General features: G+C 45.7%; 3 protein-coding genes across 5 annotated transcripts in view; 2 read left to right on the forward strand and 1 right to left on the reverse strand.

Annotated features, from left to right (window-relative positions):
• Window positions 1–9,100, forward strand: part of MICAL1 (microtubule associated monooxygenase, calponin and LIM domain containing 1) — a 16,920-nt gene extending 7,820 nt beyond the window's left edge. Inside the window, 17 exon segments of the mRNA XM_069077083.1 lie at window positions 264–379; window positions 626–752; window positions 916–1,000; window positions 2,167–2,314; window positions 2,717–2,907; window positions 4,478–4,566; window positions 5,028–5,069; window positions 5,212–5,295; window positions 5,729–5,885; window positions 6,163–6,236; window positions 6,744–7,041; window positions 7,144–7,259; window positions 7,828–7,941; window positions 8,105–8,198; window positions 8,393–8,489; window positions 8,589–8,662; window positions 8,788–9,100. Of these exon segments, the coding sequence (XP_068933184.1) occupies window positions 264–379; window positions 626–752; window positions 916–1,000; window positions 2,167–2,314; window positions 2,717–2,907; window positions 4,478–4,566; window positions 5,028–5,069; window positions 5,212–5,295; window positions 5,729–5,885; window positions 6,163–6,236; window positions 6,744–7,041; window positions 7,144–7,259; window positions 7,828–7,941; window positions 8,105–8,198; window positions 8,393–8,489; window positions 8,589–8,662; window positions 8,788–8,936 (2,055 nt within the window). The 3' untranslated portion in view covers window positions 8,937–9,100.
• A 123-nt stretch (window positions 9,101–9,223) lies between these two features.
• SMPD2 (sphingomyelin phosphodiesterase 2) lies at window positions 9,224–15,220 on the reverse strand. Of its 2 annotated transcripts, none has more exons than XM_069077080.1 (11): window positions 15,081–15,220; window positions 14,407–14,561; window positions 12,635–12,731; window positions 12,459–12,535; window positions 12,065–12,158; window positions 11,100–11,189; window positions 10,767–10,849; window positions 10,359–10,491; window positions 10,107–10,211; window positions 9,753–9,918; window positions 9,224–9,635 (listed from the first exon to the last, which is right to left on the reverse strand). In XM_069077080.1, the coding sequence occupies exons 2-11, from the start codon at window positions 14,460–14,462 to the stop codon at window positions 9,247–9,249; spliced, it is 1,290 nt and encodes a 429-aa protein (XP_068933181.1). In that variant the 5' UTR covers window positions 14,463–14,561; window positions 15,081–15,220; the 3' UTR covers window positions 9,224–9,246. The 2 variants fall into 2 exon arrangements, with proteins under 2 accessions (XP_068933181.1, XP_068933180.1); XM_069077079.1 differs by lacking the exon at window positions 15,081–15,220 and adding an exon at window positions 14,785–14,943.
• Window positions 15,221–15,349: 129 nt separating this feature from the next.
• PPIL6 (peptidylprolyl isomerase like 6) overlaps window positions 15,350–25,715 on the forward strand; it is a 65,269-nt gene continuing 54,903 nt past the window's right edge. For both annotated transcript variants that reach the window (XM_069077081.1, XM_069077082.1), the window contains exon 1: window positions 15,350–15,666. In XM_069077081.1, the coding sequence (XP_068933182.1) occupies window positions 15,526–15,666 (141 nt within the window). In that variant the 5' untranslated portion in view covers window positions 15,350–15,525. The remainder of the gene's footprint in view (window positions 15,667–25,715) is intronic.

Genomic DNA, 25,715 nt, shown 5'->3' on the forward strand with positions numbered 1-25,715 from the left:
GAGGGGGTAGTGGGAGGACTGCCTGGTGGAGGTGAAGGGGAAGTGGGGGGGCTGCCTGGTGGAGGTGAAGGGAAGTGGGAGGGCTGCCTGGTGATTATAGGGTAGGGAAGAAGGAGGAGAAAGAGGAGAAGATTCTCTCTCTGTTCTTGGGATTCTTAACTCTTTGAACGTGGACCTGAGCAGATGGAGGGAATGTGGAGAGAATGAATGCCCCTCACCTACTCTGTGCTTTGCTATTTCTTGTTACTTCAATATTCCTCCAGCCCTTCTGGCCCTTGGGCACTGGTGTGGCCCGTGGCTTCTTAGCAGCCTTTGATGCAGCCTGGACGGTGAAGCTGTGGGCAAAGGGCACTCAGCCCCTCAATGTTCTGGCAGAGAGGTGAGCACGGGGCCAAGGACTGTAGTGGGGGTGAAGAAGATGAAGAGGATATGGAAAACTGATGAAGGGGTAAAGATTGTAGAGGAAGGGCAATGTGGATGGAGTTTTCATTGAATGGAGACTGGTAGTGAGGGAACAATGGTGATGGGCTCTCCATGATGATGGCATTCACCAGCCTCCTCTATACTCATCACTCTGCTGCTTACCACCCTCCAAGCATTCCCCCCACTCCTTTCTTACCCCCAGGGAGAGCTTGTACCAGCTGTTATCACAGACCTCCCCTGAAAACATGCATCGCAATGTAGCCCAGTATACCCTAGACCCAGCTTCTCGATATCCCAACTTGAACCTCCGCTCTGTGACTCCCCAACAGGTCAGTCATCCTTCTGCCCTTCCTATCTATCACCTGCCCCATTTGATCCCCCAGTACAGATGATGGGCTGAGCTGTGGACAGAAGGGAATTTAGGTTGACCTGGGTTGCTAGGAGATAGAAGGATCATTTAAATAGTCTAAAATTAGCAGGATTCAATTCTAGGTACGAGATCTTTATGATGTAGGGGGCAAGGAACTGGATCGGAAGAAGAATGACAAGACTGCTTCTCCAATGCCTCCTGCCCCTGGTGAGTGGGTTCTGTCCTCTCTTGTCTATCTCTAATGCCAGGTGCTTTGACCCTTGTGTGATCCACCCTTGTCCTGAAGAATTGTGAGTGGCCCTACAAAAGACTATGGTCCAGATACCATTCCTTGCTCTGCCCCTCTCTCCAAAACAAACAAACCCATATCACACACACACACACACACACACACACACACACACACACACACACCTTAAATTTTAAAAATTAAAAAAAAATACAACAAAAAAAATCCATTTCCTTCTTCAGGCCACCTTCTTTCATTCCTTTTCTTTCTGCATCCTGATGCCCTGTGTACCAAGCCAAGTTAGGAGTTGTCCCTTATAGGACCCTGAGTGAAGTCTTCCCTGCCCCTCGGGTCTTAGAGGCAGTTCAGACGGATGGAGATTCTTGCCCTCCTGATAGCCTGGTTCTTCTTGTGATGTCAGTAAAGTGCTCCCTACGAGGTGGGTCCTTGGCCTGTCCTTACCCTTCCTTAGGAAGGGCTCACACTGACCCATTAGCAGTGCTTGTCATTGCTAGTAATGCTTTTGAGAAAAGACTGTGGTGAAATTAAAATAACAGTGAATCTGGAGTCAGAGGACCTGATCTGAAGTCTAATCTGGGCTACTTTATTAAATGTGTGAAAAATAATGATGATGATCACAATAGTTTATTTATATGGTGCTTTAGAGTTTGCAAATCAATGTGTGTTATCTTGCATTGATCCTGATAGCAATCCAGTGAAATAGGTGCTGTTATTATCCCCACCTTACAGATGAGGAACTCAGGCTTGGAGACATTAAGGGTCTTAATCCAGGGTCACCCAGCTAGTAAGTGTATGAGGACTCAGGTCCTCCCATCTCCAAGCTCAGCGATCTCTACACCATAGCAGCTGGCTGCCTAGGTATGAATATGAGCATCACTTACCTACTTTGTGCCTCAGTTTTGTCATCTGTAAACTGGGAAACAATGCCTCATGTAAGAGAGCAATTGTAAAACAAAGTGCTACACAACCATGAGTGTTGATGGTAGTGATGTCAAGGGTCCTCTGCCCATCTGCTGCCTACCCCAGCTCAGAGCAGTGCCAATGGTCCCTGGTCCCAGAACCCTGTAGAACGTTGTTGGGTGTGATTTCCATGAGCTCACATGACCTTCCCCCTTTCTTCTAGGACCGGTGGGCACCCAAGAGGAGCTGCTCCGCTGGTGCCAGAAGCAGACGGCTGGATACCCAGGTGTTAAGGTCACAGACTTTTCGTCCTCTTGGGCCGATGGTCGGGCACTTTGTGCTTTGGTGCACCGGCTCCGACCCAGTCTGCTGTGAGTAACAGGGTGATGGCTGGTCATGGGAGAATAGGATGTGTAGAGGAATTGGTGAGAGTTGCTATGAACCCCTGGGGAAGGGGGTGGTTAGTGGTCTTGTCTGATAATTGAGATCCCTCCCACTTAGGTCCCTTTGTACACCGTGCCCTATTCTGTTTAATTCTGCCTGGAGCTGCTGTCCATAACTCACTTGAGGGCTGCCTACTGGGGGATGGGACTTCCTCTGCTACCCCTCCATTCTCTTACTCTCCTACCTTCTGTTGGCACTCTCCTCTCCCAACTCCACAGCCCATCATTGCCTTCCCATAAGTCCTTTCCTCTTCCTTCCCTTGTTCCTTGTGTATCTTGATGACTCCATTCCCTCACTATTTTTGCCTTCTCTTTTACCCTTGCCTGTAGTGACTTATCAACCCTGCAAGGGGCTGGAGCTCTGGAGACCACAACCTTGGCAGTAAAGCTGGCTGAACAAGAGTTGGGCATTGCACCAGTGATCCCTCCACAGGTGCTGGTGGCTGGGACTGATCCCCTGGGCCTCACTGCCTACCTTACCCACTTCTACAGTGCCTTTGGAAAGGCTCCTCATAGCCCAGGTACCTCTGCAGGGCCCTTGGTCATGGGAATGAACAGTCAGGCCGTTTTATCCCCGCTGAAGCTCAATTTCCTCATCTGTAAAATGGGGGTAATTCTTGCATAGCACTTTGTAAACCTTAAGTTGTCATTCAAATATGAGCTAGTGTCACCAGCCTCTAAGGCACCAAACAGTGATTTCACACAAACCTGGTAGAACTGATGATGATGATGATGATAGCATTTAGCTATAAGTGCTTTAAGGGTTGCAAAGCACTTTACTTTTGTTCCTTCATTGGATCTTCACAGCCACCCTGGGAGGCAGGTGCTATCATTATCTTTACTTTATATATCTACTATTTTCTACTTTATTAAACCAAGGCAGGCAGAGGTGAAACAGGGTCACACAGCTAGAACCTGTCTGAGGTCACATTTGAGCTCAGGTCTTCTGACTTCAGGCAGGTGCTCTACCCTCTGCACCACCTAGCTGCCCTTGTAAAGAAACAGTTAAAACAAAATTGTTGTCGTTGTTCAGTCATGTCCAGGTCTTTCTGACCCTATTTGGGTTTTCTTGGCAAGGACACTGTAATGGTTTGCCATTGCCTTCTCCAGCTCATTTTACAGAAGAGAAAACAGAGGCAGGCAGGGTTAAGTGACCTGCCCAGGGTCACACAGCTAATACAAGGCTGAGGCTAGATTTGAATTTAGGAAGATGAGTCTTCCTAATTTCAGGCCTGGCACTCTCTATCCACTGTGCCACCTAACTGCCTGTAGCAGCAAGCACCCCAAGCGTCCTCAGGGTTTGCTGCCACCACAGGTTCTTGGATCTGCTTTGATACAGGAAAGCAACTTAAAATGGGTTAACAAGCTTAATCAGTCAAACTTATATTGTTTACCTCGTTCAGGGGAAAAAGGTCAGCACCCCGAACTTCAAAGTATACAGACAGAATTATCAAGACAGAAACAGATCAAGTAAACAGATTTCAAACTGTCCAACCATTACATCCATACCCAGTCAACATCTGGGTTTCAAAGCCGGGGGGGCTCTGGACCCAGAATCCAGATCAAATCACAGAACACTTCTCAAAGTGAGCCCCGAAACAAAGCTATACATCAGGGCTTATATAGCCTTCTCCTGGCTCAGAGAATGTAACAACCTTATTGACTCACTGCCCAATCAAGAAGTATCTACTGAAAAACAAGCCTCCCACCCCAGGCTCCAGGTGCACTTTGGCCTAGGGGCAGGGAAGATCTTTAAAATTTACATTCCCATTACACTGCCCTTGTAAAGAAATACTTTATTCTATTCTAAATGTTTCTAAAGACATGCTTCCTTTCAAATCTGACCTCAGATGCTTGACACACTTACTAGCCATGTGACTTTGGGCAAGTCACTTTACCCCAATTGCTCTCCAAAAGGCAAAAAAAAAAAAAAATAAAGCTTCTTAGGGACATTAGAGAGGAGAGTCACAGCACAATATTGAGAATGAATCCTTCTCTACACTATTTCAGGGACTAAGGTAGAAGGTGCAGGTTGGGTGCAGTGTCTAGGTTCTCTACGTGGGTAACCAAAGTGTCTATCTTTCTCCTCAGATCCTGCCAACCCCCTGTCTACTGGGACTGCCAGTGCTGTCCTGTTCCTAAGCAAACTGCAGAGAACACTGCAGAGGAACCGTTCCCAGGTTGGGATTATGGTCTCTGCGGTGTTGGGGTAGGGCGGAGTTGAAAGGGATTGGAGCCCCATACTCAGTTTATTAAACTGAGGCAGGCAGAGGTAAAACAGGGTCACACAGCTAGAACCCGTCTCAGGTCACATTTGAACTCAGGTCTTCCTGACTTCAGGCAGGTGCTCTGACCTCTGTACCACCTAGCTGCCCTCTACCCTTACCTCCTATCAAGAGTTACCTGTGATAGGGAACATTTACAGTGATAGCTAAAGTGGTTAGAATCTTACAGATCATGCAAAACAAACTCCTCATTTTAGAAATGAGAAACCAAGGCAGAGAAGAAAAATGACTTGCCTAAGATCACATGTTTGGGTAGGATTGTGTAGGATGGTGGGGAAGGTAAAGGGACAGACAGAAGGCACTGGTAACAGAGGAAGGGTAAAGACTGGCCCTAAACTGGCTGTGGATTTTTCCAGGAAAATGGAGAAGATAGTGGTGGCAAGAAGCCTCGTCTAGAGGTAAGTGCTGGCCTAGAGCAATGACCACCTCCTCCCCTTTCTCCTCTTTCTTTTTTTAACATAATCCTTTCTGTTCTCCATCCCTTCACTCCTCTCCAGCCCAGTTCACTCTCCCTTTCACCTCTAATGTCTGATCTTTTAGTCTGAGTCCAAGATGCCGAGTCCCACTGAACCCATCCTCCTGCAGCCAGTAACTCCACAGCACCCTCTGCCAGCAGACCAAGAGGTGAGCACTGAGGCTTCTGGGCAGGACTAGAAAGATAAGAAACATCTGATGAAAATGAGAAGGATTCATCTTCCTGAGTTCAAATGTGGCCTCTAAGACACTTATTAACTGTGTGACCCTGGGCAAGTCACTTCACCCTTTTTGGTCTCAGATTCATCACCTGTAAAATGAGCTGAAGAAGGAAATGACAAATTAGTCCAGTATCTTAGCCAAGAAAAACCCCAGATGGGTTTTCAAAGAGTCAGACATGACTGAACAACAGCAGAACCAGTAGCCTATGTAACTGGACCCAGAGAGGAGCCTGAAGCAGGGTGGGGGTCAGAGGAAAGGTGTGGGAAGAACCAACGTCCAGGTGCTAGGAGAGTCTCAGGGCCAGATCTGAATACATCCTTCTTTGTCTTCTCTTTGTCCCTATTGCTTCCTTGGGAGGTAGGCAGAGGCTGGCGAATTGTGCGCATTGTGTGGGGAGCGTCTCTACATCCTGGAGCGAATCTGTGCTGATGGCCGCTTCTTCCACCGAAGCTGCTTTCATTGCCACAGCTGTGACGCCCCATTGTGGCCAGAAGGCTACCGGCAGCACGCTGGAGATGGTGAGGAAATTGAGGGAGGAATTGGGGCAGTAGGCCAGGATTCTCTGTTTCTTATTTGGAGAAACTGAGGTTCAGAAAGTGGGAGCTTCCCAATTATGAGCTAAGTCAACATTGTTTCCATCTCATTTTTTTTCTCAATACTGCCTGTTCTCTCCCTACTAAGACTCCCAGATTTGGGGGCCTGTGGGTCCTTGACCCCATGAAAATGGTGGGGAATTGGACAGATAGATCAAGACTGCTTTGTTAGGTCACACCCCATATCCTTTCTCATCCACAGGTCACTTCTACTGCCTCCTACACTTCCCTCAGTCTGCCAGCTCAAGTGTCTATGATGGATCCCCCAAAGACCAGGTAAGAGTGGCAGGTGCCTCAGGGTAGGGGATGGTTTTGAATGAATGAATGGAGGAATGTTTATTGACCAGTGTATTTTTATTTTGTTAAGCATTTCCCAATTACACATAATAAAATTTTTAACATTCATTTATTTAAAAATTTAGTTGCAAATTCTCTCCCTCCCTCCCACATCTGTCCCCTCCTTCAGAAGGCAATTTTATATCAGTTATACATGTGAAATTATGCAAAACATTTCCATATTAACCATGTTGCAAAAGAAAACAGACCAAAAAATCCCTAGAAAAATAAAGTAAAAAAGTATGCTTCAACCATTCAGAATTTATCAGTTCTCTCTCTGGAGGTGGATAGTATTTTGATGAACTTTATTAAGTGACAAATTTATGAAATTTCGAGTAGATCATCTATTCTAGGGTCTCTGGGGTCAATGTTGAGTGACAGGTTAATGCTTGTAAAAGAGTAAGAGGCCAGTCTTAAGTCAATAGCTACACATCTTGGCTCTTCCAGGAACTCCCCGGCAAGAATGAAGAAAAAGAGGCCACAGCAGTGTCTCCCAGGACACCCACAGCTCCTCAGGAGATGGAAGGTCCTCCCAAGCAGCCTTCAAGAAAACTGATCAGACTCTCTAGCCCTGAACGCCGATCGCTATCATCACTTAACCTCCACCCAGATGACGAGGTGGAGGGACCCCCCAAACCTCCCCGAAGTTGTTCTGTCTTGGCCCGCCAGGCCCTGGAGGGCAGCTTTACAGGCTGGGGAGTGCCTGACCAAAGGTTACCACAAACCTTACTTTCTCCCCCACCAGGTACTTGGTTAACCACAGTGGGGCAGGGCTGGAATTCCTAAAAGGGAAAGCTATAGAGCTAAAAGTGAAGCTCTCAGGCCTCATCTGCTCTTCCCCATACAGAACTCCTGAACTTAGTTGCTTCCAGTGTGGAGGAGGAAGAAGATGAGGGTCTCTCTTCTAGTGAGGAAGAGGAAGGAGAGGAAGAAGACCTGGTTTTAACCTCCGATGTAGAACAGGTGAGTGGAAAATAATGATAGGAGTAAGTGCCTACCCTTATGACATAGGAATGAGGCTGACTTCTTCAGTGTAGGGACTTCCACTACCAATGCATATTGGCATCTTCTTTGAAGTTTTGAGTCCTATAAAGTTAGTGGAGAACAAAGAACTTAGGTAACCTGTCTGGGGTCATACAGCCAGTATATGTCAGAAAAAGGACTTGAACTCAGGTCTTCCTGATTTCAAGGCTGGCTTTCTATTACCTAGCCCCAGGGCCTCTGTGATATATTGTGGGTCTATGAGAAAAGAGTGAGGCATGGTTTCACCCTTTAAGGAGGTGACGGTCTCAGTGGAGATAGAATATCTTCTTTATTCCTTTCAACTCTCAGAATTCCCTATCAAGCACTAATGCAAAAGTTCTCCTTCTCCCCCTTCCTAAGGTCCAGTCCGGATCTTATACCCTTATCATCCCAAACACCATCCTCCTCTTCCCTTAGCCCCTTCTAAGAACCCATTCACTAGAGATATCTGGCATAGATCCCAGGCCTGCCCCTGGCCCCATTCCTGACCTGCTTGGCCCTGTCACAGACCCTATTGAACTTTGCCAAGAATTCGGGCACCATGGAGAAGTACCCAACATGGCGGCGGACGTTGCTGCGCAGAGCCAAAGAGGAAGAGATGAAAAGATTCTGCAAGGCCCAGGTGAGACCTACGTGGGACAAAGGAGAGGAATGGGGACATAGGGTCCTGAGAAAGAGGGCTCAGGGCCCTGAAAGAAATGAAGGAGGGGAAGGAATAAGAACAGAACCAATTCCTACCCCATTCCTTGGGGCTTAGCCTGGCCTTCCTGTGTCTTTCATATTAGACTATCCAGCGGCGTCTTGATGAAATTGAAGCTGCACTTCGAGAATTGGAGGAAGAGGGCAAGAACTTGGAGTTAGCTTTGAGGAACCAGAGCTGTAAGTGGAGCCCAGGGGAGGGGAGAGGGCCCAAGGAGCATTTACTGCATCCTCTACCTGCATCTTCCAGGCAAGCCCTGCCTCCAAATGAGCGCTTCTCCCCACAGCCCAGTCTGTTTCTCCTAGGATAATCTTGTTTCTCGTTATTTACCATTATTTTCCACGTCTTCTAACCCCAACCTCCAATAAAATAGGCTCCCCAGAACAGGAGAAGCCATGGATGGAAAAACTACTTGCCCTCATTCAAAAGAAGAACAGTTTGGTGGCAGAGGAAGCTGATCTCATGATCACGTAAGCACATAGACACTGGTGGGCTCTGGGACTCTGGTTCCATCCTAAACAATTTGTGCATGTGTATCTTTCTCTCCCTCCCTCTCAACCTCCATATAGGGTCCGAGAGCTGGGCCTGGAAGAGAAGCAATGGCAGCTGGACCAGGAGCTGAGAAGCTACATGGACAGGGAAGGTGAGAAATCAGGGAGGGAGGCATCCCAAGTCAGGGGCTCCTTTCTGGTGGATGATGGGGCCCAAATCATGAGGGTGGCAGTGACTCAGTTCAACCTTCTGTAATACCTCCTTTGCTTCCTTCAGAGACCCTGAAGACAGCCAAGGAGAAGCAGGCTGAAGAACAAATGTTGAAGCAGCTGCTGGATGTGGTGAAACAGAGAGACACCCTGATACGCTTCCGTGAAGAGTGTCGGCTCAGTGAGCTGGGGCAGGGGGCTGGGGACCAAGGCTGATGGGGGTCCCTGCTGCTTCCTTCTTCTCTGAGGTGCCACCTGGGCTCCTGCATACAGCTTAGCTGTGCCCCAGCTCTGGATTCCGTGGCACTGGCCATACTCAAGTGGGCCCCACAGGATACCCAGCCAATGTTAACAATAAAAAAGGTCCACTGGACACAGGATTCAGAGTAGCTGCAGTGATCTCCTTGGGGTAGGACATGGGTTTATAGAAGGAAGAGACATTTATATATGTCTCTCCCACTTTACCTTCCTCCCACCTCTAGTAAAAAGGGAGAGACATAAGCGCAGATGATAACTCTTTATTGTTTTATTTTGATTCTGACTGTACGGAGGTACGTAGAAGGGAAGAGGTGGAGCTGAGCTCCACGGCTTCAGGCTGAATCTCTTTAGCCATTTCCATGGCCAGCTCTATCTCTGCCTGGGCCTCATACAAGGCCTTACTTTCATGGAGAGATGTAAGATACAGCCCACCTGACCCTAGAAGCACTATTGCTCCAAGAATCATGAAGAGGGCCTCAGCCACCCAGGGTATTTCTTCAAACAACATAGACCCCACTCCCAGAAACAACAGCAGCAGCCCCAGGCTAAACAGGTGACCAGTAGAGTAAACCCACTGGCGGGCTCCAGCCAGGCCCAGCCCCATCTCTGTCCATGCTTCGTGCAGAACGCCCATCAATGATGCCTGTGTTTCTGCATCTGAAATAAGGTGGACATCAGTCAGAGGCACAAGGAAGGAGAGGGAGAGAGGTAAATCTTTGGTCTAGAGATGTGTCACAGCAGGAATGGACAACCCAAACAACAGGAGTGACTCACCACGTGTCAACTCATGATTCTGCTCGGTGGGAGCAGGCCTTATAGACAGTGTGGCCATTAGTGCCTCATGATCAGAGAGGGGAATGCTGCGGCCAGATGCATCATCAGTGGCATTGCCTGTAGTGGTTGTGAGGGTTTCACAAGAGATGCGGAGCCCAGAAATAGCCTAGGAAATCAAGAGCTAGAGATAAACCACTCAAAATTCCCCAATAAATCCATTCACTTGCAGGTTGGTGCCCCTTTAAACTCAAGATAACGGACAAGAAAGAGGACAAATGGGCAATCTGAAGGGTGGTGAGAAATCTGGAGATGATGGGGCTTTGGAGAATGCTGGTGGCAGAAGGGAAGCCTAACCTTGAAGAGGATATAGTCAATGCGGACTCCTCTGGGAAAATGCTCCATCTCACGAGGGTTGACGAAGCAGTTGTTGGGCACCATGGTGCTGCCATCCTCACAGCCCTAGAGAAATAATGTGCTCAGTGCTCATGAACTAGAGGATGCAGCTGGCTCAGTATGGGGAGGGATGAGGAGGAAGTACAACACATAGGACAGCAAGGTGTGGTCAGAAAAAGGATTTAGTATCCAGAGGAAAGGCAAAGGACTTACCTGGAAGTCTTGGGTCTCAAGGTAGGAATCTTCTAGGCCTATCCACTCCCTTATGAGACGGTAGCCTATGTCTCCTGGGTGTGAGTTGAGGTCCCCACACAACAGAACCACATCAGCTCTTCTGGAAGTATGGCTAGGAGAACCCAAGCGTGGTGAGAAGTAGGGACTTCTCCCTACTTCTCAACCCTATAGCTCAAAGCCCCCCAGACAAGCTTAGCTTTCTCAGGTTCTAGACTTGGACAGCCTTGCAGCACGTGGGTGGGAACTTAATAGGGTCCAACAATTAGCATTCCCTGGGACTTCCCATCCCCCCAACTCAGGACGCAAGCAAACCCACGGCCCAATGCCCTCTATGCTCCACCCTTGCTTCTCCTATCCTGATCAGTCCAAGTACCACAGCTCACACACTGGATGAACTGAGCCAGTTCCCAGGCTTGGGCCACACGATGGGCAAGGTAGTAGTCATGTTCCCGATTGTACTCAGCGTGGAGCTGAGGGCCAGAGAGAGAGAGAGAGAGAGACAAACCATGTCTAGCTATTCTATATCCTCTTGGGAGGGAGGGAAATACAGGAAAATATGTGGCTAGAACCCCTCCCCCCACAAGTTTTCCAAGAAACCAGTGGGATACTTTCCTCCCCAGGAGGTTCTGTCACTGAACCTACTACACAGAGCTGGACAGAGACATTTCATTTCATTGTTGGCCCTGCCTTGCCCTGCCCTGCTCTGGGATTGTTACTCACATGAGTCACATAGACATTGACCAGTATCCCACAGATCTCCAGCACCAGCATGCCAACAGCTTTCCCACAGAACCAGTCTCCATGATGTAGCTGGTGGAAGGAGGAGCATAAGAGGGCAATTTGAAATGCAGTGTTGCTCCCTCCCCAACACTCAACTTCATCTCAGAACCAATCCCATTTTCCCCAAAATGACACAAGTGGGATTTAACAATTCGATCTCGAACCTGCAGTCCATAGTTAGATTTCATAGGGCCTGTCCCTATGATTTCAGGGCTCCTGCTCTGGAATTCCTTACCACAGAAATAATTTAGTCTCATTTTATAAAGTAGAGACCTCTGGGTGAAAGAAAGATCACACAGGGTGGTAAGGGGAGAGCCCACATCTGAACCCAGGCCTTGTAACTAAGTGTCCAACCAACACCCCTTCTCTTATAACAGGCTGCTTTTACTCCTTATTAAACTTTATTATGAAGTCCCCTGGATCCCTTAGTAAACTGCCCGTTTCTTCTACTAATACTACCCATAATTATCTCTTCCTAGTGGCATTTTCAAATGATATACTGTGCTCTGGACCAAGGATGTTGGTCCATTCTTCCAATCCTGAGTTCACTCCCAGACAACCAGGAGTGGCATTTGTGGTACTTCCCCCTCCAGTTAGATGTAATCAAATAACTAGATAATCAACTTTTATCCCCTCCCACCAAGGGACAAACAAGAAAATTTAAAAACGTCAGAACAGTTCCCAGGATATAGATTCACCTTCCCCCTTCTCCCTCCCCCACCAAGTTAAGACAGTCTACTCTGTACATCCCATCATCCCCTGCAGCAGGGGAGCACAATAAGGGATAGCAGCAATGTAAGGGGCTTGTCCAGCCCCACAAAACTATCTCAGCTGCCCTTCAAGCACCAAACTTGGGAAGAGTGGGAGGGAAAGGCAGAGGTGCCATGAGCAGAAAAAAGGCTTACCTTGTAGGGATAGCCATTGAGGCTGTAGGTATGCTGAAAGATTTCCTGGATTGGATGTTTGGAGAAGACACAGAGGCCACTACCGATGAATCCGCTGAAAGCCAGATCCTGCTCAGTGGCCAGGGAAAGGGGGCTCCACTCCTGTTCCCACCCCTTTCTCCCTCTAGTGCTAGAATATCGTGCCCATCACACCCCCTGGACAAAGCTCAAGGCCATGATCTGTGCTTGGAGGTGGTGGGAAAACAGGTGGTGATCAGACAGCAAAGATAAGCCAGAGCACAGTCTGCTTTTGTTCCTTTCCCTCTACCTCCTCCCACACCAGCTTGTGAAGATGGGAGAAAAGGGGGGCAGGAAGGAAATTGTGACCTTGGGAGATCCCTGGGGGGCATCTCACCTTCGGAAATAGTGGGCCCAAGTGTAGTTGGGCAGTAGTTTCTGTCTCAGTGATTCAAAGTCCCGTTCACTCCACACCTGAGGATGACAGGACGATGGCTGCAGCTGTACAGATGGCCCCCAGCACAGACCCTCAGGTTCCCTGACCCCTTCCCCTCAACCACCTCACACTCATACCTCCTGCAACAGGGCGAGGTCAAAGTTTTTCTGGTTCAGTAAGTCCCCCAGATGCTGCACCCTGACCTGCCGGTGCTTGCTTATGTAGGGAATAGCCCTGGGAAAGATAAGAACATGGTTGTGAATGGGGGGGGGGGGTTTCTGGGGATGGTGGCTTTTTGTCTTTTTCTGCTGTGTAGTGGCCCATTTCCCCAAAAATGAAACAAGCTGAAAGCAGGGTATTAAGGTTAGATCTCAGACCTGCAGTCTACGGATAGATTTCAGAGGGTCTCTGAACTTGGATGGGAGAAAAAAACAAAACACATCTTTATTTTCACTAACCTATAACTGAAATTTAGCTATTTCCTTTAATTATTTAGCACTACAGATGGACCAGAATTTAAGAATACCTCCAAACAATCAAGCTGTTTCAATTCCTCTAGTACAATTTTTTATCCACAAGGCAAAGAAAATAGAGACAGCAGGGTGAAAATGTTTTTATTTCAAAGTTAAATTTTAATTTATTGCATTAATTAATGTGCCTGGTCCTTCTAGTGTTTAACAACATGATTCCGAGAAGGGATCCCTAGGATTCACCTGACTGTCAAAGAGTAGTCTACTATGGAAAGATCAAATGAATCATATCTAAGGGGCTTTGCAAGCCTTAAAAGTGCTACATTATCTCCCCTTATAATTACCAAAGCTAAGTATCCCTAATTGAGATCCTCTCCCAAGTATGGGGGGGGGGAGGGAAGGGAGGGTGTGTGGAACAGGACGTCATCCTTGAAAGCCAGCGCCCCACCTCCAACCACCCCTCAGGTTTTTGCTCTGCGCAGAGACAAAGGATATTCATCAGTCAGGTGCCACCCCCATTTTGCCCCCTCCTTCCATCCAGGCTTTTGCATTGTGCTCCCTATCTCACCACCACCCCCCATCCAGGTTTTTGCACCAGGAAGATACAATGGATATACATGTCAAGATCTTCCTATACCCTCTTACCCCTCTAACTCCCCCACCCCAATTTAGGCTCTGATACCACTCAGAAACAATATACATCTGTCAAGTATCTCACCCTCCCTATTCAGGATTTTGCACCAAGCAGAGACAAAGGACATACATCTTTGCACCGCAGTGACAAAGGATTTACATCTGTCAGGACCTCCTTCCCCCCACTACTCGCAGTCCAACTGGCTTTTGCACTGAGCAGAGACAAAGGATTTACATCTGTCAAATCCTCCTATTCCTCCCCCCACCTCACCCCATACACACATGCCCTCCTCATCCAGGCTTTCCGCGGGGACAAAGGATATACATCGGTCAGGTCTTTCTATGCACCCCCCCCCCCATTCCATCCAGGCTTTTGCACCTCGAAGTGACAAAGGATTTAAAACTGTCAGGTCTTCCTATGCACCCCACCCCCATCCAGGCTTTTGCACCTCGCAGAGTTAAAAGACATATATCTGTCAGGTCTTCTTATGCCCCCCTTTCCATCCAGGCTTTTGCACCTCGAAGAAATTATATTGGTCGGTTCTTCCTATGCCACCCCCCCCCCCCCCCCTCCCGACCCCATACAGGCTTTTAAGGATATACATCTGACAGGTTCCTATGCCCGTCCCCCCACCCCCACCCCCTTCCAAGCTTTTGCATCCCACAGAGACAAAGGATTTACATCTTCCGGGTCTTCCTAAGCGGTATCCCCCCACCTCCTTCACCCCTCTCCCCTCCATCCAGGCTTTTCCACCCGGTAGAGACAAAGACAAAGGACATCTATCATCCTATCCGCGGTCCCTCACCAGCAGTTGAGGTTGAAGACCTTCAAGCGCACGGAGGAGCCAGACCCGGACTCCATGGTTGGCAAGACAGAGTGCCCAGGACCCAGGACCTGCGCTTCCTCGATCTCCCCGGACCTGCCTTAGGACGTCGACTTCGTGCAAGGATCCTGCCGAGCCTGCGAAGGAGGGCGGGAGTAGTACACAGGTGGCCCCCTCCACTGTGTACACAGTTCACAGGCTCCAGCAGGACCCTGCCCTCCCTCCCCCACCCATCCCCCCTTTAAATGACTGAAATGCTGCCTCCCCAGCCCGATCTGCTCCGAGGAGTGACCTCGGGCAGCTTCTGGACGAGACACAGCGCGCTGCGGAGCGGGATGGGGCAGGGGGACCGGGACGAACCCCTTTCCGCCGGAGCCCTCGGAACCTCTTCCTTCCGCGTTGCACCGCACCCGGTGCCTGGTCGGGGCCGCGCCGAGTTGCCGCAGACTTGGGGGGGGGGGCGTGGAGGAGACGTCGGCGCGCGCGCAGGGGGCGCCCCCAGCCCAGCCCCCGAGAGGGAGGAACCGAGAGCGCGCGCCCCGGGCTCCCCCCGCCCCCACTCCGCGCTCGCGCTCCCCGAATTCTCCTTCACCGCCCCCACCGGGGGCCCGCGCTCATTGCCGCCTCGGCCCCGCCCCCTCGCCTCCCCTAGTTACCTAGGCAACCATCTACGGAACCTAGGCTCTCCAGCACTCTCAGAGGGAAGGAGTGTGAGTCGCCGCCGGGTGAGGAAACCGATCGGCGGTCAGGCCGGAAGGGAGACCGGCTGAGCAAAATAGGAAGCTGGCGGTGTGAATAAACGCCCCTTGGGGACCTTCCTAAATGTCATGTGAGGGTGCGTGGGCGGGGCGCCTCGGACCACTGAGGGGTGGGATGGAAGCTTCAGAAAAGAGCTCACAATCTGCCTCCCTCTAGTGCTGCCCCCTCCCTCCGAGGGGAGGGGCCCCCCTCCGGGCGCCGCCGTTGCCATGGGGACGGCCCTCTGTTTGGTGGCTCCGCCTGGAGAGCGAGAGGCGAGCACTAGGCGAGGCGGGGGACCCCGGGCCCTCGGGAGGCAAGCGGGCAGGCACAAGAGCGCGCTCGCCGGGAAGGGAGGGGGTCATGGAGAGCCGGCCCCTCTGCCAGCCCTCGGCGCCTCACCCCTGCCCCAGTTTGAAGAAGCCGCCGGATGTGGTGCTCCAGCTGAAAGTGGTGGGGCTGTTCAAGGGTATACCGTTTCAGATCGCGAAGCAGACAGCGGAGGTAAAAGAGTCGAAGCTCCGAGGGGAGCACCTGCGGCTGGGGGGGCTGAGGAGGGAGGTGCACGGGGCGTAGCACCCGCGAGCCGAACCCCGACTATAAAACGATCTATAAAACGAAGAAGCCCGGGGCTGGGAGCGACCCCAAGGGAGCATCCCATACCCGTTTTACACTTGTGAGAAACTACCACCCAATGGCCGCCTGGAACTTCGGTCTTGAATTTTACTTTTATGATAAAGATGAATGCTTGAGATAAAAGTATTCTTAGGGAGCCACTTAGGCAACCTTACTCCTCCAGAATGACTTAGTAACAATAACAACAAAAGCAACAACAACAATCATAAAAGCCTAGTAATATCAAAAGCGCTTCTACAACGCCCACCAATGTGCCAGGCACCTTGCTAAACTAAGCGCTTTATAAATATTATCTCATTCGATCCTCCCAACGACCCTGAGAAACAGGTACTGTGAAGACATTCGCAGCAAAAAGAAAAAGATGCGTCTGAATCAGATGTCATTTTGTAAAGGGGAGAAACAGGCATGGCAGAGGATAAGACGAATAGATACTGTCATAGAAACAAGGAACATGAGCTTGGACAGGCTTTGAGAGATAGTAGAGGATAGAAGGGCCTGCCTGCTTGGCCCATTGGGATCTAGAAGAATCTGACACAACTAAACAGCATTCTTTATAGTTTGCTCATAGTTGCTTGGATTTGATGGTAAACTGCTTGAGAACAGGGACTGGTTTTGCCTCCCTAAGTATCCTCAGGGCTTAACTTAGTTCCTGGTACATACAGGTGCTTAATAAAATGGTTATAGACTTGACTGAAGTCCCTTCCAACTCTAACACTAGGGGGTTATTATGATCCTCTCACTGGACGCCAGTAGCAAATGCCAACTTCCAGATTTTTTCTTCTCTATATCCCTACTGGAGGAGGGTTTGGGGAAATAGTAGCAGCCAGGATTTGGAATTCAAAAAGCAGCAGATTTCCTGCACATGTGGGACGATTTTCTGGCTCCTTACCTTCTTCCCTGGGTTCAGAGTGTCCCTTAGTAAAGAACAGGAAGTAGCCACTGTGCCAAGCCTCTGGCTTTCATCAGCTTTGGAAGCAGTGACCTGCTAGCTCCTGTCTAATTAAGAATCATAGAATGTTTGAGTAGCTCAGGAGTGTGCTGGTAAATGTTTAACAGCTCTCTTGAAAATATTACATGTACAACACACTTAAAAGTTTAACCTGAATTATTAACATTTTCTTCATAATTTTCATAAGTCTAAACAATCGACAACAATAAATCAAACCCGATATGTAGCTTTTGAGGTGTAAAAATGTTCACACTGCAAGTTTCATAATTGGCTCCCCAGCTAGTCTGAGCAGGCTCCTGCTCTTTGGAAGTACAGCATTCAGGAGTCAAAAGGTCAATCAATAAACACTTATTAAGTACTTTCGATGTGCCAGGCACTGTGCTAATGGAGGGGAAACAAAAAGAGGCAAAAGACAGTCCCTGCCCTCCACAAGTTTATAATCCAGTGGGAGAGACAATATACAAACAACAAAACCAATTGTAGACAGGATAAATGGGAGATAATTAACACTGGGAAGGCACTGGAATTAAGAGGGGTGGGGGAAGGCTTCCTGAAGAATTTGGGATTTTATTTGAGACTTAATGGAACCCAGAGAAATCAGTACATGAAGTGGAGGAGGGAGAGTGTTCCAGCCATGGGAGAGAGAATGACAGGTCCAGAAAAATGTTCATGAAACATTTTGGAGAATCTTTCATTTGGAGTCAAATATTCTAATATTCCAATATTGCTACTGCTACTTTGTGTGACGTTGGGCAAGTCACTTAACTTATGTGGTAGGGAGAGAGTTGAACTAAAAGCTCTCTTTTCCAGCTAAATCTAGCTGTAGTGATCACTAAGATCCTTTCCAGCCCTAAATAATCATTCATTTTACAGATGTAGAAGCAGAACTGGGATTACAAACCACCTCTCCTCCCTTCCCCCCTCCCCACCCTCCCAGTATTTGCAGTCCCATCTTCTTTCCTCTAGTTAAAAGGAGTTGAAGTAGGGTTATTAAGGATCCAAAAAAAAATGGAGTTTGAGTTGGAATGGTAGAGATTTGGTTTTGTTTTAAACCAGGCCCATTTTCCAAAAAAAATTAAAAAAGGAAATGTTTAAGGTAAAATATTCATATAGAGGTACTTAGCTTTATACCCCCAAAATAATTCCTAAAAGCTGTGATTTTAGGTGTCAATCTAGCAAACAGGTTAGGTGGTATATAAATCCATCTTGTTTATTCCCTTAAAGCTAGCAAACATGTATGTACGTGGAGCCAGGTTCTAATTCTGACCAACTGATAAAAGAATGATAAGCCTTATATACGTTTAGAACAATCCCAATTCAGGATTTCTATGCCCTTCATTTATGATTTATGATCTCCATTAGTGTTTAACCATAGCATGAGAAAGGAATTTTCTTAATTGAATAGGTTGTAAATGCCATAATATAAGAGAGTTGACAAAGTGTCAGTTGAAAATACAACCCAGGATATCTGTGTTTCCTTTCCATTAACATAACATAACATAGTATATATCCATAAAATATTAAAATAAGAAAAGGCCCATTTTTCAAGATAGTGTCTTAGGTTAAGGTGCCTCATCCTTAATGGACATAAACAGAGGAATACTCCTTTTTCTTTTTCTTTTTCTTTTTTTGGAGGGCAATTGGGGTTGTGACTTGCCCAAGGTCACATGGCTAGTTTTTGTGTTAAGTGCCTGAGATCACATTTGAACTCAGGTCCTCCTGACTCCAGGTCTGGTGCTTTATTCACTGGGCTACCTAGCTGCCCCCAGAGGAATACTCTTAATCAGCTTCATCAGGCCTTGTAGTTGTTGACACCGGAAGAGGCATTCTCTGGGTTTACTCAGAGAACAAAGAAGGGCATGTCTGTTAGGTTGAGGTGCTTCTTCTGGTTAATTAGTTCAGGCTTTGGCCCTTATTGGGTTTCAAATGATCTTAAATATTATCTTAGGGAAGAATTTTATATGAAGTCTATAGCAATCACTGCATCTGAATCAGACATTAACATTTTAGCAAACACTTTTTAAAAAATCAGTTAAAATAAGCTTCTTTTGAGACAAAGCACATTTCATTCCTGATGACAGAAGAATATAAAGTGAAAGACAATTAAGAAACAGACCTCTCTTGGATCCAGGATTCAAAGGAAAAATGAAAGTAAAGATAGCACTGCCCTAAATTTGAATAGATTACAACACACTTAGGATTTGGTATTAGAAAGGTGTTTGACATAGGGCAGAATACAAAGCAGCCTGGGGATTCTATTAGATCTATAAACCCTGATCATCGTGCCTCATAAAAGTAACATTTTAATTAACCTGTGACACCTCAAAGGATTGCCATGGGAACCCAAGAGACATCAACCTTCCAGTGCTTTGTAACGGGGTGAGTTATATGTTGTATTATATTATGAAGTCTCAGGCTCCTCCTTCTTACCTGTTTCAAATTCCTCTGTCTTCTGTGGTGCATAGAGGGGAGTGGGAAGTACATGTCTGGAAACAGATCAAATCAAGAAGCAGACATATGAAAGGTGGTTGCAGTATGGCTAAGTTGCTGGTCTTCAGACATTTGTGAAAAATAATTAAAAAACAAAACATCGAAAGGAGCAGTAAACTGTATCAAGTTGCATTAAATAGATGTTCAGTTCAAATATTTATTAAGCATCTGTGTTCAGAGCACTGTCCTAGGTAGGAGACAGATATACAGTCATCAAACATCTATCAGGCACTTCCTACTTGCAAAGCTATGCTGCGCCATAGAAGAAAGGCAAAAAACAGTTGCTACCTTCAGAGATCCTGGTCTAATCTGGGCGACAAAACGGAAAAAAAGTATGAGGCAAATACTCATAGATTATAGGTAATGCCATAGGGAAATCACTAGCAGCAGGGGGAAAGGGAAATCCCAAGGGATGAGGCTGAGGTTTGAGATGAGTCTTAAAAGGCAGGCAAAATGCTCCAAATCGCTAATAATTAGACAAATGCAAATTAAAGCAGCTCTGGACTTCTACCTCATAGCTCTCACATTGGCAAGCATGACTAAGAGAGAGAGAGAGAGAGAGAATGACAAATAATGGAGGGACTTCAGGAAAACAGGACTACAGAAGTTGTGGTGACTGGAAAGCACTTTGCAGCTATGCCTCTCCCCAAAGATTGCAAAACTGTGCTTACCCTGGTACCCCTAACTAGACCTACCTATACCTCAAAGAGAGGGAAAGGGCCTGTATAATAACTAGCATTTACATAAGGTTTTAAATTTGCAAACTGCTTCATGTTTATTGTATTCTTTGGTCCTCATAACAATCCTGTAATGTATTATCCCCATTTTATAGATGAGGAAACTGAGGCTCACAGACGGTAAATGACTAGTCCATCGTTACAAAACTAGCACCTGAGGTATGTTTTGAACAGGTTTTTCTGACTCCAAGTTCATCACTCAATCCCCTATGCCACCTTAACTGCCTTTGTACAAAATTTATAATACTTTTTTATGTAGTGGAAGATAAGAGATACCTATCCATTATGGAGCACATTTATGGTTTATGAGTGTTATAGAATACTACTGCCATGTAAGAAATGTCAAGAGGGCCAGTTTCAGAGAAACTTGGGAAACTTTTATGAAGTGATAAAGAGTGAAGAAGCAGAGAGGCAAGAGAACAATTTATACAATAGTAAAACAGAGAAGACAAGTTAATTTGAAAGACTTTATTATATCTGATTAGTTCAGTGGAACCAATGACAGAGCTGTGACCCACCTACTGAAAGGTGAGGGACTCAACATAGAGAATGAGACAAACATTTTTTTTTTTTTAACGTGGCCAAATCAGGTATTTGTTTTGAGTGAGATGGAGTGTCACTCCAAGAGATAGAATTTATAGACCAGAGTGGGCTAAGACATTTCCTATAGTATTGTGTATCACAGTTATAAGTACATTAGAGAGGTACAAAACAAAGTGATATTTGAAACCCAAGGCAAGATTATTATGAAGGGAGTATCCTTGGACAATGTGAGCGGGGTGGATGAAGGAAGGTATCACAGAGGCGAAGCCATCTGAAAAGGATTTTTAAAGGAAGGATTATAATTCACCTAGTGAAGAAGATTGAGGGAAGACATTACTGCCATAGGAATCAGCATAAATGAAGGCATGAATTTAGAAAAGTATGAGGTATATTCAGGGTATAATTAGGCTATGATGTAGAGTACATTAGAGGGAAGTAATATCAGATTAGGCCAGCTGTGACTAATAGGGAAATGCTGAAGGTTTGTTGAGTAGAATCTCATGATCAGATAAACGTGTAAGGTGCATTAGCCTGCTGTATCTATAAAGGATGGGTGGGGGAGGGGTGGCAGGGAGAATGCAGGTGAAGAGATTCTAGAATCATAGATTGAGAGCTCTAAGCATCTTGGGCCATCTAGTCCAACCCCCTATTTTACATTCAGGGAAACTGAGTTCCTAGATCAAGTGATCTAGCTAAGATTGTAAGGGTAATAAATGAAAGAAATAGAATTTGAACCTAAGTTCTCTGATTCTGTTTCCACTGTAGAAAATGGTCTTTCTTTTATATGGGGCCTATGCTGGTCCCAAGCTGCTACTGCCTCCCCCTCAAAATTAACCCAAATTTATGTAGTTTGTGTATATTTGGGATATGCTTATTTATGTACATATCTCCCCAGACAGAACGGATGCTTTTTCAGCAAATGGACCATTTCATGTTTGTCTTTTTTTCATGTGTGTCTGAGCTCATAGTAGATGCTGTTTTAATAGTCCAGATGGATAAGAGGCCAAACTACAGTGGTGGCAGTGAGAATAGAGGGGCTACATGTAGTATCTTATGCAATAGCCATAGAATCAGTAGGACCTGAGAGGTGATGAATGTGAGAGGTGAGGGCGAAGCCAAAGAGAACATCTAAATTTTGGAAATGGAAGACTGGATGCTCCAGGTAGAGGAGGGAACACAAAAGGAGGTGCAACAGGTTTAGGGAGAAATTCAGTACAATCAACGTTAAATTCCTCTTCCATGCTATCTCTGCAAGTGAAGGAGAAGTAGATAGCTGGTCTCAACTCAGAGTAACCTTGGTCCTAGTCCTGGCACACCCTATCTGTGTGACCATGGAGAAATCATTTAACCACTTAATGTCCCACACCTCTGTTTTGCCTGAAAATTGCAAAATAGTTGTCAGACTGCATTGGTAGAGGAAATTTCTTCATTAGAAGTTATCAGCAGGAATAAAATCAGAGTTCTAGGATCCCTGCATTTCAAAAAAAAAATGTGCAAGATATTGGAAGTATGACAAAAAGAAAAGCCACTGCACTCAGGGTGCTTACATTTTACTGGGGGAAATTACAAATAAATAAATGCAAAGCAATTGGCATTGCTAACTGGGGGGTGGGGATTCTGGGAAGATTTCACAGAGGAAGAAGCACCTGAGTGGGAGGGAGACTGGAAGGAAGAAGAAGCAGCTTTGAGACAGAATTTAGGAAGGAGTGTGTTTTAGTCATTGGGGAGTGACTTATGCAGAGGTGTGGTGTTTGATGGAGTATGTGTCTGGGAAACACATAGTAGTTATTATAGTATGGTTTTGCTGGAACATTATGTACAAAAGGGTGATAATATGAAATACACCTGGAAAGGTAGGTGGGAGCTATACTGTGGAAGGCCTTAAGGGCCAAGGAAATTTAATTTTATCCTAGAGGCAATAGGGAGCCATTGATGATTTTTGAGCAGCAGCACAGTGATACTTATGGTCATACCTATGCCTTGATAGGATTATTTTGGCAGCTATGTAATAGATGAATTAGAAAAGGAAGGGAATGGAAGCAGCAAGACCAATTAGAATGTTCTTATAGTAGTCCAGAGCCCAAACTGGAATGGTAGCCTTGTAAGTAGGGAGAAGGAGATGAATGGACAAGATGCTATGGAGGCAGAATCAACAAGATTTGTCAACTGATTAGATATGAGGTGTGAGGGAGAGGTAAGGATTAAGAATTACTGAAGTTATGAGCTTGACTGACTGGGGAGGATGCCAATGTCCTCAACAAATACAGAGGTTTCAAGGAAAGGTGATTTAGGGAGAAAAATGATACCACCATTTTAGATGCCTTGTGTTTTCCAGGTGGAAATGTCCAGTGCGCAGTTGGTGATTAACTTTTGGTGTTCAGGAAAGAGATTAAAGCTAGACACACAAATTTGTGAGTCATCTGTGTGGAGGAAATTGAACTCATAAGGAACTGTTCAGATCAATAAGAAGAGGCCACAAAAGGCCATGAGATTTAGCAATTAAGAGATCATTGGTTGGACACTCTGAGATCTTGGACTCAATCTTCAGACCTGAACCAAGGCTAGGCCAGCAGTGTTGTCACTCTGACCACAGAGCAGGGACTCAGCTCAGGGCCCAGAACAGTATTAGACCAGCAGTGCTGTTGCTTTGACCACCCCCCCCCCCCAAAAACAAAACAAAACAAAACTAATGTGAGACTTAGATCCCCAGGCAGCAGCACTGTCTCTGAATCTGCTGAGCCTTCTGGCTTCCTGACAGAGGACCCTAGAGTCAGCAACTATCTACGAGAGCTCATCCTATGGGTAAGCCTCTAGCTTTATACCCTACAGCCAAACTGGGGTCTGTAGCCTAAGAATCACAGAAGGGCAGGGATCAGACCATGCCCTTGATCAGATCATATAGGAATCACTAAAAGTTGCAGTTTCCTCGCCTCAAGTGCCCTGTGAAAGGGTAAGAACTTGTGACTGGGCCTAGGTTAGAGGAGAAGAGGGGTAGAGGAAAGGATTACATTAAACATAGAGCATCAGTGCTGAAGGTTCTCATGTCAAAAGACCCTCTTTGTAAAGAGAGGGTGAGGAACAAGAGAGGAAAAAGTCTAAGATAATAGAATGGAGGGAAATGCATAATTAAATCATTAAAATGAATGCGATGAATTCACCCTTAAAATAGGATAGCAAATATAAATTAGAAAGTAGAATCCAGCACTATCTCAGTGATTGTTTCAGAGCTAGACAAATTAATCAAATCTAAGCAAACATCAAAAAAGTTAAGTAAATAAATAGAATTTTAGAAAAAGTTAAATATAGGGGCAGCTAGGTGGTGCAGTGAGTAGAGGACCAGCCCTGGAGTCAGGAGGACCTGAGTTCAAATCCAGCCTCAGACACTTAACACTCACTAGCCATGTGACCTTGGGCAAGTCACTTAACCCTAATTGCCTTGCCTTCCCCCTCCAAAAAGAAAAAAAAAGAAAGAAAAAGTTAAATATGATAGATTTCTGGTCATTACTGAATAGGAATAAAAAAACACATATTTCTCAGCTATGCATGGCATTTTTGGGGGGGGGAAATCATGTATCAGGGCATGATATATGATATTTGATATAGTGGGTTCTCAACCTGTAAGCTGTGACCTTTGGGTTTACTGAACACTAGGCTACTAGGTTAATTTTCTTCTGTATATCGTGTACATAATCTAGTACACTGAGCAACTTCTCTATTTTTAAAATTTGTACTGAAGCATTTTAATGGTTACTACTACTATACAGTTTGAGATATGCTACTGCTAGGCCCCTTTCTTTTGCATTTTTTTTCATTATTTCCCTTGAATCAATCAATCAGTCAACATGTATTATGCATCTACTATGTGCCAGGCACTTGGGATAAAAAGGGAGGCAAAAGACAGCCCTTGTCCTCAAGGGGCTTATAGATAATGACCTTTTGTTCTCCATGACAAATTTATTTCATACTTTTTATAGTTATTTTAGTAGAATAATGTAATGGGGAGGATGCCAATGTCCTCAACAAATGTGGAGGCTTCAGGGAAAGGTGATTTAGGGAGAAAGATGATACCACCATTTTGTATGCCTTGAGTTATCCAGGTGGAAATGAGCAGTGGGCAGTTGGTGATTAACTTTTGGTGTCCAGGAGAGAGATTAAAGCTGGACATACAAATCTGTGAGTTATCTGTGTGGAGGCAATTGAGCTCATAGGAACTGTTCAGATCAATAAGAAGAGGCCACAAAAGGGCATGAGATTTAGCAATTAAGAGATCATTGGTTGGCCATTCTAAGATCTTGGACTCAATCTTCAGACCTGAACCAAGGCTAGGCCAGCAGTGTTGTCACTCTGACCCCAGAGCAGGGATTCAGCTCTCAAATGCAAAAAAGTAGAAATATTAAACATATTCATTGCTAACCAAAGTGCAATAAAAACTATATTCAATAAAGAACAAATCATAGAAACAGATAATTTCATTAAAGATAATAACAATGAGACAACATACTAATATCTTTGCAATATAACCAAAGCTAGAGAAAATTTTACATCTCAAAACACTTTCATTAACAAAAAAGAAAGAACAATGCATTGGGCATGTAGCTAAAAAATATATATATATAAAGTCAACAAATTTTCAAAAATTCCAAATAGCCAATCATTAAGTATTTATTAATTGGCTACTACATACCAGGCACTGTGCTAAGTGCTGCTGATACATTAAAAGGCAAAAGACAATCCCTGCTCTTGAGAGTACATGATCTAAATAGAAAAATCCTTAAAACAGAAATCCTTAAAATCAAAGGATCTTTTACTAATCTTAACAAAATTGAAAGGTAATCATTAAGAAACAAAACCAAGAGCTGCTTAAAAATAAACTACTATCTAATTTAATTTTTTAAAAGGAAAACCAAATTACCATTATCAAAAATGAAAAGGAATTTATTAAAAATGAAGAAATCAAAGATATTATTAAAAACCATATTGCTGTAGCAGCAAGCACCCCAAGTGTCCTCAGGGTTTGCTGCCAACACAGGTTCTTGGATCTGCTTTGATAAAGGAAAGCAACTCAAAATGGGTTAACAAGCTTACTTTAATCAGTCAAACATATGTATCGTTTACCTAGTTCAGGGGAAAAAGGTCAGCACCCTGAACTTCAGAATACACAGACAGAATTATCAAGACAGAAACAGATCAAGTAGACA

The sequence above is a fragment of the Petaurus breviceps genome, unplaced genomic scaffold (genome assembly GCF_028583685.1).
Source record: "Petaurus breviceps papuanus isolate PSGF00001 unplaced genomic scaffold, PetGlider_PUasm1.0 90977, whole genome shotgun sequence".
Classification (NCBI taxonomy): Eukaryota; Metazoa; Chordata; class Mammalia; order Diprotodontia; family Petauridae; genus Petaurus; species Petaurus breviceps.